Below are 14,855 nucleotides of genomic sequence, written 5' to 3' on the forward strand. Positions count from 1 at the left end.
GACCCTTCTGGTGCACCGGGTGGACACGCAGCTTGCTTGGGCGGTTGGGCCAGGCTAGCAGGGGATTTGACACTTGACACGCAGGGACCCTTGACACGCCGCTTGCTTGACGTACACTTCGCTACCATCCTGAAACTCTCCTGAAACATCCTGCCTTGCTCACAACACGACATGGCTTGTTGACGGAGCATTATTGAGAATGCTTTTAAGACGAACCATGCGAAGCCGTTACTGTGTGGCTCAGACCTGTCATTCCATGCGCGCGCCCCGCGCGCTGCAGTCACAGCACCAGGAACTAACAGGACGTCCATCATCAACAGGACTCCATATCCAAGGCACCACGGCCCCGCTGCCTCAGCCATGTGCGTCTATCTTGATCCAAAGGACACGTCCGTGTGATTGCCAGCGCACCTGCTTGCTTCCAACCACCCGGTGTTGCCATAGCAGCCATGCGCCATCTACTGCTGGGCTCCTGCCCCACACCGCTCTGGGCTCCTGGGGTGAATGCATCATGTCCGCACAATGCTCTGGTGCACAGCCTTGACATCAATCTGAATCCAGTTGTACAGGGAGTCGGGCAATGTAACACGCGGTCTGTCTTAGCTAACCATTGGAGACATGCACATCACCTGGCGCACATCAACACACGCACGCACGCACGACGGCACACGGTGACGGCACGTGGAAACAGGCACTAAACACCCCAAGCCGCATACATCCCATCGCCAACAAAAAAGGAACAGTACGTATGATATCACGTGACATAAGTACTGATACACCAGCTAGACACGCCCGAGAGCCTGGTCTAGCTAGGTGTGTTTGTTAGAAGCTCGGGCTGCCCAAGTGCGACCCAATGTGGGGACCACATGCCCTACATGCTAAAGCTCTATTTCGGCTCTACTTCGACAGACGCATTGGACGAGCTATAAACACCGCATGCACACAAAAGCACTGTCGCACGCGCTACACACGGCCCATCCCTGCTCCGGTTCTGTCTGCCTTCCTGCTTGCCGCCCCGATCGGTCAATCCTGCCCGCCCGCCTCCTGCAACCAACTCCTCGAAATGCAGGTTCCCGGCCACCAACCCGCGTGTCTATCTTACACCGACTCGGGCGCGCCGTTGGCATCACGGCCACCCCAGCCCGATCGTGAATACACAGTGAACCCAAACTTGTACTCCCCAGGCGGCACGGCGGCACCCGCGCCGCCGGCCGCGCCCTTCCCGGCCCCGGCCTTGCCGCCCACTGAGCCACCCGCCATGCCGGCCCCAGCCCCGGCTCCGGCGCTGCTGCCCATCATCCCTGCGTCCGGCCGCGCCAGTCGCACTCCGCCAATCTGCTGACACGCGGCCTGCAGCGGTGCGGAAGCGCAGGACGGGCGTAAGAGGCAAGGTGCAGGCCGTGCCGCGCCGCGCCGCGCCGCCCTTCCGGAGGCCCAGCCCCATCAGCCCCCCACAGCACAGTCCCACAGCCGCTCACGCACATCCCCAGCCGCTTCCTTCACTACGTCACCACGCCCTCGGCCTCGTCCCCTGCTGCTCCCTGTGCTCACCTGCACAACGGTGTCTGCGGGAGGCAGGCCGTTGCGGTCGACCAGGTAGAAGGTGTGCTCACCCGCCGCACCCGCCAGCGCGCGCACCTTGGCGCGGCTGATGCACAGCCCGAAGTCGCGCCACACCGCCGTCAGCGCAGGCAGGTCCGAGGTGGCGCCGCCGCCCCCGCCGGCCCCGGAGGCGGCGGCAGCAGCGGAGGCAGGCACGCCCGAGATGTGGACCTTGGTGCCGGTGGGCTGACGCCGCTGCACATGCAGTCCAGCAGTCAGGGTCTCACATAAGTGCCACACGCGTCATAAATGCGACATGTCAAGAAGGGGCAGTCTGGCCAATCAAGGTGCGCCGCATCACGCCATGCGGGACCACCTCGGGCGCAGAGAGAACGTGTCCTCCCCCTGGTGGGCTGCCTTCACAACACGGCACATTAGTCTCCGCACAAAAAGCTTCTCGGGCACCACGCCACGAGTCGAAGTCAAGCCTCAGCCCGCCGCAGCCTCACAACGCAGAGCGCCGCGGCCCATTAGCCAATTGCACTAACGCTGATCCAGGACCCACAGGCCAGTGGTCGGCAGACCGCCCGATCAATCATGCTGCCAAGTCTGGGAGGCATTGCCGGCTTGACAGTACCCCAGACATCGTATTATTTTACCCAAGAACGATGTAAGTCTTACCTGTATGGCCACTTCCAGCATGTACTTGAGCTTGGCTGCGCGCTTGGCGTCCCATACGCAGTCGCCGAACCGCGGCCGCAGGTAGAACGTCTGCGGCGGCGGATTGCATTGGCGGCGACTAAGAAGTGAACTTTTAACAAATGAAGTTGTCAGAAGTGGTGTATGAAGTGAAGTTGTAGCCAAGGGGGAGAGCGGCATGGCCGCATTCAGGCGCGAGTGGCGGCTCTTGGTACCGAATGTTGGCATGAGCTCACGAGCGTACTTCCTTTCCACTCCCACCCGCCGTATTGCCCGTCAACCACGCGTGCACGCACGCACGCATGCACGCACGCACGCACGTACGCACGCACACGCATACAATCATTTGCGCCCGCCACCCACGCCCGCCTGCCTGACCGCGCCCACCTGCACGGCTATGCTGAGCGGCTGGCCGTGGGCTCGCTCCCGCTCCACCTCACAGTCCACCGCGCCGTGGTACACGTCTGCATGCGGCGCCAGGCGCAGGCAGGCGGGGCCAGCAGGGGTCAGGGTCAGGCGGGGCCAGCAGGGGTCAGGTCAGGGAGCAAATGGCGGGGCAGTAAGCTGTGCGGCCGATAGCACATACAGCAGCGCGCAGCGGCGCACAGCTACACAAATCGCATCGCCGCAGGCGCGTTAACAGCCTGCAACAAGGCTAAAGCCCTTGGGCCCATAGCAGCCTCGCACCGTAGTTGAGGTCGGCCAGGGTGCACACCGTGTCGAACAGCAGCTTCTGCCGGTCGCGGCAGCGGATGCTGATCATCCAGTAGTTGTGCTGCTTGGTGTGCTGGATGGACACCTCCGGCTTCTGGGCGCTCGACGCCGACAGCGCGGGCGGCGGCGACGGCGACGGCGGCGCCGCCAGCGTCGCGGCGGGCTGCTTGCCGCCGTAGTGAGTGTTGTTACTGTTATTGTTGGTGCTGCTAGCTGTGGCGCCCTCCGCGGCGCCGGAGGCGGTGCCGTTGGTCGTGGCGGCGGCGGTGGCGGTCACGGACGAGGTCCGCAGGACTGACGGCTGGCTGCTCAAGTCGGCGGAGCTGACGCCGGAGGCGCCCGCGTTGGGGCCGGCGCCGCCGGTTGCTGACGCGGCGGCGGCGCCATCAGCTGTGGAGGGGGCGGCGGCGTTGGCACCTCCACCCGCTACGTTGGCGCGGCCCCCGTGCACGCTGTTCTCTGGGCTGCACATGAGCGGCGAGCCCAGGGCGCTATGCACCTGCGCCGCTGCCGCCGCTGCAGCCGCTGCCGCCGCTGCGACTGTCCCTTGCCCCTGCCCCTGACCCCGGCCCGCCGCCGCCTCTGCAGACGTTGCCCGCGTCGGCGTGGTGGCGCCGGACACCCCTGCCCCAGGCGTCCCCGCCACACTCGAGCTCGGCCCCGTCCCTGGCCCCGCCCCCGCTGACCCTGCCGCCGCCATACTCGGCGACGGCGCCGCCGACAGCAGGCTCGCAGGCGACGGCAGCGCGCTGCCGCCGCCGCCGCCGCCGTATATCGTGATCGGCTGCGGTCGTACGCGACCCGACGACCCCGGCAGTGCCGCCGCGCCCGCCGCCGCCGCGGTGCTGGACCAGGCGCCGCCGGCCCAGCGGCGCTCCTGCTGCGCCTGCACTCGAATGGCAAGCAGGAATGTCGCGTCAGGACTCCGATTCAGAGGCTCTGTGTCACTCCAATCCTTTAGGCGCCCCGCCTGCGCAGCCGTAAGCCCCGTGCTGGCAAACTCATGGTCACCCCCGCCCCCCGACCTTCTGCCCTCCTCGCCCGCACGACAACGCACACCCCTGCCGCCCTCACCCTCCCCGCCTGCTCTCCTCCCCCCACCAGCACCATACGCACCTGCAGCTCCGCCAGCTCCGCCTCATAGGCCGCCGCCAGCTCGCCCGCACGCCGCCACTGCGCCTCCTCCTCCTTGAGCAGCAGCTGGTGCAGTCGCCGCTCGTAGTGGATCAGGCCCTGTGGGGTGTGTGTGGGGTGGGGGGTGGGGGGGGCATGTCGTGTGGGCAGCGGTGTGGGCAGCGGTGTGGACAGCGGTGTGGGCAGCGGTGCGATGCGGTATGGCGGGCATCAGGAGCGCCGAGACAGGCGGCCGCAGCGCCAGGCGGGGCCGCCAGCATGCGTCCTGGCAGCAGCAGCCCGCAGCCCTCCGTCTCCTATCCCATGCGTACCCCCTGCTGCCCTTTCCTACTGCCCTTTCTCTGCTACTCCGTTCCCCCTTCCCCTCATCTTTCTCTGCTGCTCTTCCCCCAACAACACTGCATACCCTACGGCACGGACCTTGGTGGTGGCCACGTTGACGACCGAGTCCTGGCCACTCGGGTCCATCATGCCCAGCAGCAGCTGCCGCAGCCGCGCCAGCTTGATGCCGTCCTTGATGGGGCAGCTGCCGCCGCCCACGCCGCCACCCGGCGCTGCCGCGATGCCGTGGTGGTGCGTGGCGGCGTTGTGCAGGTGCGTGTGGTGCACACCTGGCGCCGCCACCGCGCCGGCGGTGGCGGAGGCGGAGGCCTCCAGCACTGAGATAACAAACGCCACTCGGTGGTTGTGCGTCCACACCGCCGCCGAGCGGACCTGGTCGCGCAGCGGGTGGGACGGAAGGGAAATGACTTGCAGGGAAGAAGTTGTCAAGTTGAGACATACCAAACAAGCGACGCCCAGCCTAAAGGTAGCGGCAGTAAGCATTGGCGATCTGGGTCGCCAGAACACAACTGCTCCGGCCACCCACCACCCACCATTTCCATTCCCTACTCCCCATTCCCACTCCCTCCATCTCGTACCCTCCTGTACGGGCATGCTGTAACCTACCCCACCTACCCACCTGCCCCCAGGCCCCGGGACCCACCTCGCAGCCGTTGTTCTTGAGCAGCGCAATCACCTCGGCCAGCAGCCCTATGCGGTCGTTACCGGCCAGCTCGAACACGGTGGAGCATTGCGAGGCCTCCTCAAACACCCCCACGTCCGCCTCCGCGTCACTGCCCGGGTCCGTGTCCACAGACAGCACCTGCAGCGGGTGTGCAGAGCACAAGGGAAGGAACCACGGCGTGGGTGTGGGTGTGGGTGTCGTGTTAGTAAATGATTGCGCGGACCAAGCACGGGTGTGTGCCCCCCAGCACAGACACCGCGCGCTGGCCCGCCGCTGCTGCAGCGGCATAGGCGGCGCCAGCACCACCTGCCGCACCTCCGCCGCACCTCCGCCGCAGCCCTATCAGCCCCAGCCCACCTGAACGCGGCCTCCCACCAACCGCCATCGGTGTGCCTACCGCCCGGCTCGTGCTCTTTCCCTCCTCGCTCTTCCAGTCCCAACACCTCCGCTCCCGGCTCCTCATTTCGTCAACCCGCCAGCCCCCTCCCCGCCCTTGCCAGCCAGCCCCCGCCAGCCCGGCCCCCGCCCCCGCCAGCCCCCCGCCCCCAACCCAGCGCCCTATCACCCTAGTGCACATGCCTTGCGAATGGCCCGCAGCTTGCGCTCGTTGGTGACCTTCTTGCCAGCGTCCGTGACGTGGAACTCGTCCACGAACCAGCCGCCGTCGCTGCTGATGCGCGCCTTGGTCACACACAGCCCCAGCTCCGTCAGCAGCTGCACCACCTCCACCAGCGTGCCGGGCCGGTTGGCCGAGTCGAGGGTAATAAGGGTACGGTCTGAGTAGGACTCGTTGTCCACGACCACCTGTGTTGGGTATTGCGTGGTAGTGCAGTGGAGTGCGGGTGGGTATGTATGGTCGAGCAGCGGCGGTCATCTGGGTCACAGGCCCACGAACGCGGCCTGAGGTGCCTTGCCCGAAGCCAGCCACACAGAGTGCCGCGCCACGGCCCCAATACCAGCCCAGGCCGGGCCCACCTCTCACCGCCACTGCAACACCTCACCTACACACACGCCCCCAATCACACGCCCCTGCTGGCCCCCAACAGGGCCCCAACACACGGCCCCCACGCCACCCACGTTGGGCGGGTGCACGCGCAGCTCCAGCGTCTCATACTCTAGCAGGGCCCCGGTGGCTGTGGTGGAGCTGTGCCGCGCATTGGCCTGCTCAGCCTCGCGGTAGTCGCTGAACGCCAAGAGGCTGGGCGTGCGCGGCGGCTGCAGCGTGCGCAGCAGAATGGCGTTCATGGCCACTGGCGGGCCCACTGGGCCAAATTGTCAGTGTGTGTCACGCACTCAGAGGGCTCCCGTGCTGCTACTGCTGCTACTGCGGCTGTTGCGAACTGCCCGCCTGGCGACGCCTGCTGCGGGTGCCGAGCGTGGGTGCGTTGCAGCGGCGCCGAGCGATCGGTCCGGTCGGCCGGCGCCGGGAGGGTCCCTGGGCAGGCCCAGTGCCCCGGCAGTGGGCGACCGCAACTGGTGCCAGCCGTCTCCACGCACCGGGCGTTGAGGCTGCGTCCAGAGCTTGCTGCCGGGAAGCGGCTGGAGTGACTGCTGCCGTGAGCGCGCCGCTCAGAAAATCAGTTGCAGGCCGAATCCTGCCGGGTATGCACCGGCTCGGTCTCAACCCAGTGGCAACCAAATATAAAGGCTGGCCCTGAGGGAGCAGGCGAGCACCCTTGGTCAGTACATGTGCAGTGGAGCCGCCTGCGGGTCCGTCCGGATGGGAGGGGAGGGGTGGCACGCTGGTGGGCAAGGCACTTGGTCGCCAAAGGCACTTGCCCCCAATGCCGCTTTCAAGCACACGTGCACTATCTGCATTTTCGACTGCTTCAGGCCCCCAGGCGCGCTCAAAGCGCTACCGGCAAGCACGCCTGCACCGTGAGCTATGCGGCAATCTGCAAATTCCTAGCTGTGCAGCTACGTGTTCCCTATAACCTAAACAGAATGTGACTGGCATCCACAGCGTAAACCTGGAGCCATATTATCACAGCACAAGACTGCAAAGACTTGCCATTAGACGAGACTCTGCATTTCTCGCTCTACAGCAGCGTTCCTCGTATACAGTGAACTTGGTTGTGAACGCTACTTATATTCGTTTGAAGGCCCCCGCAAAGCAAGATAGCAAGGGGGTGTTTCTCAGTTTCGGTGTTGCACAGCGTGTCGAGGCACAGCGCAAAGTCTGTCTTGCAAAGTTTTGTTTTGTAAATGCCCTTGAAGTCGCTTCGATTTGCAGAGGTCACTGCAGGGCGCAGTCAAGGCTTTACCAGCATCGCCGATGCGTCTCGCCGTGTGACAGGCACCCAGCACAGTCATGAAAGTCAGCTGTGGACAAATAAGGGTATGGCTGTACTTGCCATGGCTGCCCGAGCCGAAGGGAGAGGTATCTTCTTAACAACTTGACCTGTGGGGGCAAAGCCACGGGGCAAAGCGGAGCTGAGCGCAGTGAGCGGTCTCGCCCCTCCCTCGGGGCCTCGGCACTGTTTGTGCAGTGCTAATGCCTCCAACCCATATGTCAACGCCAACCCCGAAGCCCCAATACCTTACTGAGTTAGTCTTTGCGGAACTCTTGCCGTTCCAGTCGTGCAGGTTTTGCGGCTCATGTTGACACAATCCAAAAGGTCATACGGCTGACGACTGCCCCATAGTTGCAGGCGCCGACACGACCATCGTATGCATAATCACACCAACTACGTACGGGTGACTTGTGTCTAAACGTGATACCTTGTGATGGATGGACGACCTTTCTCCCACAAGGGTTTTCAGGAACTCCTACGTCGCAGCAGCGCGACCATGGCGTAGCCTTGCAAGTTGTTGAACCACTATGGCTCTGGAGGTCATTTCAAAGCGGCCTGGTTTCACCTCGGCTTGTTTGGAGACTTTGAAGCTGAGTTCAAAGTCTCTAGGCCGAGGCGGCTTTGCAACTGTGCTGCCAGGAACGCTAAAGAAAGATAACGGTGAGACGCTCCAAGTAGCGGTAAAATTGTTGCACGATGCGTACTCTTCCGAAGACGCTGTGGAGCTTCGGCTATTCAAGGAAGAGGCGCAACTGATGCTGCAACTAGATCATGGGTAAGGGCACGCCGCGGCGCGCGGGTGGTTTTCACACGTGAATCTTGGCGGTTGCGGCCTGACCACAGAAACACTTACTCGCTAGCAAGTGCTACTGTGTTTTCCGAGGCAAGGCGCACCGTTGCCAGCGCGTCGTGGCTGGTGTCGAAGCAGGGGATGACAAATAGGCACGGGGTGTACCGACGTCGAGGCATTGGAGCACAGCCCGGCGGCGGCTTACACCTGCCGTTCGGTCCCGCTTTGACTTGAAGGCTAGGGGGTGAAGTACTGTCGACCGCAACGTTTGGGAACCTAACGAACCGTTCAGGAACATCATCACCGCGTACGGGCTGCTCAGGCTATCGCCGCAGTTCCCCGGACTCACTGGCTACACGCAGCCGGCGTATGCGCTGGTGCTCGAGATGATGGAGGTGCGGGCCCTGCTCTGTGTGCTGCCGGGGTTGGGTGGCAAATGGCAGGCGAAGGGCACGTTTCTGGCATCCGTTCTTTACCTTCAAGTATGGCGCGCTAGCACTTGCCGCGCCTGGCGGATGTTTGACACGATGTTGAATGCCGTGCTCTCAACCAGAGAAACGAAGCGGCAGCAGGCCAGCGCGGCAGGAGGCCATAAGATTGCACCCTACGCCCCCTTCCACCTGTCCTCATCACAGGGCGGATCTCTCGCCAGCATCATTGTGAAGCAGTTGCTGGCGGGCCCGTCGCCCAAGTACACATTCTCACAGGTGCGGTTTCGCTTACCTGAATCTTGGAGGCGGCGAATGCCCGTGGGGCCCACCCGCACGCCGACCGCACACGGCCAGCTCCCTACGGCCGCTGGCACCCATCCTTCAGCTCACTCTCACGACCACGTGCCACGCACTGACAGCGCAGCCCTCCAGCCGCATTCGCTTGACCGCCCCGCTGCTTCCCGCCCCTCGCCTGCCCCCGGCCCCGCCACCCCACGGCCTGCAGGCACTCAGCTGGTGCCTGGACGTGGCGCGAGCGCTGCAGTACCTACACGCCGGCGGCCGAGACGGCTTCCCACGCATCCACCGGGACGTCAAGCTGGAGAACGTGTTGCTGGTGGAGGGCGGCAAGGTCGCCAAGCTGGCGGACTTTGGGCTGCAGCGGGCAAGTCGCGTTTCGTGGGAACTAGTATAGGAGGATGGGGAGGGACAGGCTTGTGACAGGCCGGCTGGCAGGGCGCAGTGCGGGCTTGAGGTCTACTCATGCTCAACTGAGGTAGCCCTGGCCTGGCGCCCATGCGCTCTCAGGCGGTGTGTTCAAACCCTACATGCCCTGCATACCGTACTGGGCCCGCACAGGGAATCTTCGGCCAGCAACAGCATGGGGCGCCGGTGCTGGTGCGCCGCTCACAGCGCCCAGCCTCCGCCGTGCCCCTGTCACCTAGCGGCACGGCCGAAGGCGGCGGCGGAGCTGTCGCTGGAGGCACCTCGTTGAACGGCGCGGCGCCGGGGCCGGGGCAGCGGACCACTCCCGGCCCCTCACGTATGGCCCCAGCTGACTTCGCGGAGCGCAACTCCCAGCGCACGGCCTCCGTCACCGCTGGCTTCGGCAAGACAAGTGCGTTGCTCAGCGGCGGCGGCGGCTTGGAGAGCCCCTCCTCACGCCTGGGCCGCGTTGGCAGCGCTGCCTCTGCCGGCAGCGGCGGCGGCGGCGGCGGCCGCAGCACCCGCATGTCTATTGAAGCGGACGCCGCCGCCGCTGCAGCCGGCGGCGGCGGCAACTTTAGCACAGGCCACCTGGCACCCGCGCCCGTAGAGCCGCTGTTCTTCGCGCTAGACGATAAGGGGCTGTTGCCGCTGCAGCTGCCGCCGCCGAGTGAGCCGCCGGACCCATACGACCCCCACGTTGACAGCGCGGTGCGTGCGCCCATGCTGGGCCCGGCGGACCGGGTGCGTGAGGCGCTAGATCTGGCGCGCCGCACGCACAGCATTCCACAGATGATGCAACCCCTGGGAGTGGGAGAGCTGGGTGGCTTGGATGAGGGGGGTGAGGCGTTGGCAGGCGTGGGAGCGGCAGCGGCAGCGGTGGGGGCGGCGGGAGGAGGGAGCCGCCCGGGAAGCGGACGTACGGCGTTGAGCCGGACGGGGGAAGAGGGCGAGGCGAGCGGTGGCGGTGCGGGGCCATCTCGGTTGGCAGCGATGGCGGGCGCGGCCGCGGGCGGAGGCAACGCGGCGTGGCCTGTATCCAGCGGGGCAAGGACAGCAGGCGGCGGCGTGCTGAGCTCGCCGCGGGGCGTGAGCCTGTTGGCGGGCGGTGCTGGCGCCGCGGTCCTGACGCGTCCCTCGCCGCTGGGCGGCGGCAGTGCACAGGCATCGTTGCGCGCCGGCGCCAAGGCTGGCCCCGCCTTGCAGGCGCAGCGCAGCGGCAAAAGCATCAGCGAGTCCATGGCGCGCATGAACGCCAGCAGCCTGGCGCGCAGCCCGCACGGCGCGGCGGCAGCAACCTCAACAGCAGCAGCAGCGGTAGCGGTAGCAAACGCGGCCGCGACCGCGGCCGCGACCGCGGCCGCGGCTGGCTCCGGCTCACCAAGTCCGCGAGAGGCAGGCCCAGGGCCGGCGCTAAGGCCATGGTCAGTGGATGTGGGCTCCGGAGCCGAGGAGGCGGTGCCGGTGAAGGCCATGGGGCTTGTGAGCGACCCGGGCTTCAGTGGCACCGTGAGTGGGTTGGGCCTAGGCAGCGGGCTGACTGGCGGGCTGGGGGCGCCGGACGGCCGACAGTCACTGGCGTCATGTGCGGACATCCTGCTTGACGCAACAAGCGTCGGCGGCGGCAGCGCCCTCAACACGGCCGGCGGCGGCATGGAAGGAGCCGTGCTGGGCCCGTCACCATCGGGCGCTGCGTCGCTGGCTGCTCGGGCCCCCAGCTCGCGACAGACCTCGCCCACCGCGGCCTCAGCGGGGCTGGGGGCTGCAGGGAACGCGGCGCAGGGCGCCGCCGCCAGTGACGTGGACCCGGTGGCTGTTGTGGCCGCTGCTGACGTGGCCGTTGACGACGGCCTGACGAGCAAGGGGCAGCGGCAGTTGCTGCCAGGCAGTATGAAGCACGTGGATTCTGGCGAGACGGCGCACGTGGGGCTGGAGGGCTTGTCGCACAGCGGCAACGCCAACGCAGCCGCCGCGGCAGCAGGTCGCCCGTTGCACGACGCCGCTGCAGCGGCCGCGGCGGCCGCCTTCAACAGGGCCTCTGAGGATGCGCAGGCCCGCAGTCTGGAGTCGGCTCTGGTGAGCACAGCCGCCGTCGGGTTCAGCACCGCGGCGGGCATGGGGACAGACGGCGGCACCACCGCCGCCGCCACGGGCACGGGCACAGGCGGTGGAAATGCCCCTGGGACCGTGAGTGACCTCTCCGCGCCTGCCTCGGCACTGACCACGCACAAGTCGCTTGGCGATGGCAGTGGCGGCGGCGGCGGCCCTGGAGGCGGCGGTAATGCAGGTAACGTCGCGCAACTGCTGCTCAACGGTGTCAGCGCTGGAGGCGGAGGCGCAGGCGGCAGCACAGACGGCCAGTCGGCGACGTCGCAGCCGGTTCACATGGCAGACCTGCTGCACATGCGCCTGGGTGCGGTCAACGTCAGTGTGCGCTCGGTGCGCGCTGGCGGCGGCAGTGCCGTGCCGTCGCTGTCGCAGCGTGTCATGGGCAGTGCGCCCAGCAGCCCGCGGATGGCGGTGGCGGCGGCCGCGGCGGCGCGGGCCGGCATCGCGCCGCCGCCTGCAGCGGCAGGCGCGGTGCGCGCGGCCAGCGTGACGGGCACTCGCAGCCGCACCTCGTCGGCGACCGGGCTCCTCAAGAACAAGCCGCAGGCGGAGTTCGAGGAGGTGCGTGGGGCTTGCGTGCGTGGCGGGGCCGACACCGATGTTATGTAACCGGATCTTTCACACGCCGGTAAACTCCTGCCCATTCACACGCTCCCAACGCACCCCCCGTGCCCCATGCACTCCATGCTCTCCACACATATGCCCACGCTCCACGCCCCCTCAGGTGTTCAGCCTGACTGGGCGCACCGGCAGTCTGGTGTACCTGGCCCCTGAGGCCTACAAAAACGAGCCCTACAACGACAAGGTAGGCGTGGGCCCCTGGGCCCTGGCGGCTGAAGCAGCGGCGGCGGCGGCGGGTTTGATCGCGGAACTGAACGGGTGGCTTGGCTGCCCAGTGATGATCATGATCACCCATCGCCGCCGCCCCACACCTCACATGGTTCCTCTAGAGATGTTCCTGTTAAACCCGGTCCCCCGGCTTCGAGTTCGCGCCTTCTTGATTGATCATGGTTGTAAGCCCACCCACCCCGGCCCCTCCGCCCCCTCCGCCCCCTGTTTCCCCACCCCCGTCAGGTGGACGTGTACAGCCTGGCCATCCTCATGTACGAGCTGTTCGGCCGCACCAGCGTCACCTACACACACATCTCCACCAAGCTGCCCGCCTTCAGTCGCATGCTGTGCAACCCCGACGAGTTCGCAGAGCGTGTGGCGGCCGGCTACCGGCCGCCGCGGCCCAAGGCCATGGACAAACTGCCGCCCGAGCTGTGGGAGCTGATTGAGGCGGCCTGGTGAGCCAGGCGCGCCGGGGCAGGGCAGGAGGCAGGGGCTGGTCGGGCGCTGGGTTCGGCCGGCTGCATGCGCACGCGTGTGTGTTTTGTGTGTGTGGGTGTGTGTGTGTGTGTGTTGCCTGAACAGGAAGGCAGCTTGCTTGCTACCGGTTCGCACCGCTGCTAGGAGAACGCAAAGGCTCGAGTCCCTAGTCGCCGTTGCAGAGCCCTCCTGCCTGTCCCGTGGCTGCCTGCTGAGCCCTGCTATTCCCAGGCTCATTCCCGTTGTGTCACAATAACAACCACACCCCTCCGCCTTCACTTCTTACATAACGATGGGTGTAACCCCTGCCGGTGCCTGCAGGCACCAGGACCCCGTGCAACGGCCCGATATAGACACGGTGGTGGAGGCGCTGGAGGAGCTGGCGGAGCCGCTGGCGGAGGCGGAGGCGGGGCGCCGCAACAGGCGCAGCAACAAGCAAGGGGCGGAGGGCGGGGCGGGGGACGCGGGGGCGGCCAGCCAGGGCTGCAGCTGCACGATTTGCTAATGGGCCGCTGCCGGCGTGCGGGAGGGGAAGGGGGTGGACTACGTGTGGGTGTGGGTGTGGGGGGGGGGGGGTGTAGTAGGACAGTCGGTAAAAGACACATCTAGATGCCCCAGGGCGCCGTCCGCGGGGTTATATGCTTGTGTGTCGTAGAACTTCCGTGTTCCGCCCACACTCTCCCCCTTCTGGACTGCACGTCCCGGGCAGTCACCACGCTAGCGTAGAGAGTACTTCTTTGCACCTGGTTGTGTTTTTGTGGCAGTGGGGTGCTTAGGCCCACGTCGCGTCTACCCGTTACCTGAGCAGCGCCAGTAGCCAACTGTTTGTTGGTGCCTTTACGACTCTCGCATAGCCGAAGTGATGGACTTTCCGACGTCACCAGGATTTGAACCCCCGACCTTGTGTGGTCGCGTGCGCATTGTCTGCAGATAACGCACGTTGGGCCCTGAACTCGATACCAAATGTAGTAGGACAGTCGGTAAAAGACACATCTAGATGCCCCAGGGCGCCGTCCGCGGGGTTATATGCTTGTGTGTCGTAGAACTTCCGTGTTCCGCCCACAGGGGGAGTAGTTCATTCCAATCCAACCATTGGGAGTGTGTGGTGGAAGGGGGGTGCTTTCATCTTCACAAACAGAGGAGGAGCGGCTGCTTGGAATCCAGGTGACCGACGACGCCTGAAATTTAATTTTATTGCGTCATGCGATTTCGAGGCCATGGTGAGTTTCAATGACATGTGCCAAGCACGGTGGGCTGGTGGGTAGTGTTTGCCATGCACGCCACGAGTGTAGTACGGTAGTACGGTGGTAACGGGGGCTTCGTGAGTGAGGGCTTGAACAGGGGTTGGGGACTGGGCCGTGTGTCTACGGGGTCGCTGCCGCATTGTTGCGTAGGGCTACCGTGGACGCACATGAATACCTTTTACTGTGGATTGGGGCGACACGGGTCATAGTAGAAACGAGTGCGTGGCTTATGGGCCGAATGGACGACACCTCGCGCGAGGTCCTGGGAGGCGGCGCTGCATTGTATTCTACTAGATCTCACCAGAACCCGGCGCAGTAGTATCTCCTAAGTAAGACTGCTCCTCACGGTGGCTAGCGGGGCTGGTCGGTCATAGTCTGCAACGGCTGATGGAACGGACCCTCGGGGGGGGGCACTGTCGCGGTATGCCGGCAGCAGTGGCAGTAGTGATGAGGATGACTGGAGGCGTAGGTGCTGGCTGTGTGCGTGCAGGAGGGCGTCGCCGCATGGTAAATGACGAAGATGACTTATGGTGATTGCGGGTCGGGTTTGGCGTGGAGGATATGGGATTTAGTGTACAGTACCGTAGTGCAGATTTTGTTGCGGGCTACTCTCGTGACATGATGTTGCGGAATGATGGGCATTGTGGATTTCTGATGGGCTGGGGTTCTGGCGGGATATCGATTGGGCGTCGGTAGCGGTGCCTGATGAGCGGTACGGCGCCGTAACTGTACAGCCGGGAGTTGCGCTGGTGGGCCGTGTGTGGTACCGGTATAACGTAAGGGCTACATTTCAACGCGTCCTGCCGTGCGCATGCGCGTGTTATTGTAACAGGTCGCCCCCAGCATGCCTGCCCGGCCCCCGTGTGGGCCTGCATG

The 14,855-nt window shown here is 65.4% G+C and overlaps 2 protein-coding genes across 3 annotated transcripts; one reads left to right on the plus strand and one right to left on the minus strand.

Annotated features, from left to right (window-relative positions):
• Window positions 1–47: 47 nt before the first annotated feature.
• On the minus strand, window positions 48–6,703 carry CHLRE_01g012900v5 (uncharacterized protein). Its single transcript, XM_043058340.1, has 10 exons — window positions 6,173–6,703; window positions 5,675–5,899; window positions 5,075–5,233; window positions 4,510–4,803; window positions 4,072–4,188; window positions 2,929–3,841; window positions 2,629–2,705; window positions 2,224–2,313; window positions 1,552–1,797; window positions 48–1,350 (listed from the first exon to the last, which is right to left on the minus strand). The coding sequence occupies exons 1-10, from the start codon at window positions 6,338–6,340 to the stop codon at window positions 1,099–1,101; spliced, it is 2,541 nt and encodes an 846-aa protein (XP_042928254.1). The 5' UTR covers window positions 6,341–6,703; the 3' UTR covers window positions 48–1,098.
• A 950-nt stretch (window positions 6,704–7,653) lies between these two features.
• CHLRE_01g012950v5 (uncharacterized protein) lies at window positions 7,654–14,820 on the plus strand. Of its 2 annotated transcripts, none has more exons than XM_043058341.1 (8): window positions 7,654–8,164; window positions 8,472–8,574; window positions 8,815–8,886; window positions 9,116–9,274; window positions 9,469–11,985; window positions 12,149–12,229; window positions 12,499–12,713; window positions 13,057–14,820. In XM_043058341.1, exons 1-8 carry the CDS (start codon window positions 8,145–8,147, stop codon window positions 13,238–13,240), a joined length of 3,351 nt encoding a protein of 1,116 aa, XP_042928256.1. In that variant the 5' UTR covers window positions 7,654–8,144; the 3' UTR covers window positions 13,241–14,820. The 2 variants fall into 2 exon arrangements, with proteins under 2 accessions (XP_042928256.1, XP_042928255.1); XM_043058342.1 differs by having other exon boundaries at window positions 8,502–8,574.
• Window positions 14,821–14,855: the final 35 nt, after the last annotated feature.

This window comes from Chlamydomonas reinhardtii, chromosome 1 (assembly GCF_000002595.2).
Source record: "Chlamydomonas reinhardtii strain CC-503 cw92 mt+ chromosome 1, whole genome shotgun sequence".
Taxonomy (NCBI): domain Eukaryota; kingdom Viridiplantae; phylum Chlorophyta; class Chlorophyceae; order Chlamydomonadales; family Chlamydomonadaceae; genus Chlamydomonas; species Chlamydomonas reinhardtii.

Bases quoted from the DNA above. Each gene is read 5' to 3' on its own strand.
- CHLRE_01g012900v5 (XM_043058340.1), bottom strand. From the start codon at position 6,340: ATGAACGCCATTCTGCTGCGCACGCTGCAGCCGCCGCGCACGCCCAGC. The intron at 2,706-2,928 runs GTGCGAGGCTGC...CGCCGCATGCAG, and splicing joins CCTGGCCGACCTCAACTACG to ACGTGTACCACGGCGCGGTG. The intron at 1,351-1,551 runs GTGAGCACAGGG...GCACCGCTGCAG, and splicing joins CCGCAGACACCGTTGTGCAG to GCCGCGTGTCAGCAGATTGG.
- CHLRE_01g012950v5 (XM_043058341.1), top strand. From the start codon at position 8,145: ATGCTGCAACTAGATCATGG. The intron at 9,275-9,468 runs GCAAGTCGCGTT...GGGCCCGCACAG, and splicing joins CGGACTTTGGGCTGCAGCGG to GGAATCTTCGGCCAGCAACA. The intron at 11,986-12,148 runs GTGCGTGGGGCT...ACGCCCCCTCAG, and splicing joins CGCAGGCGGAGTTCGAGGAG to GTGTTCAGCCTGACTGGGCG.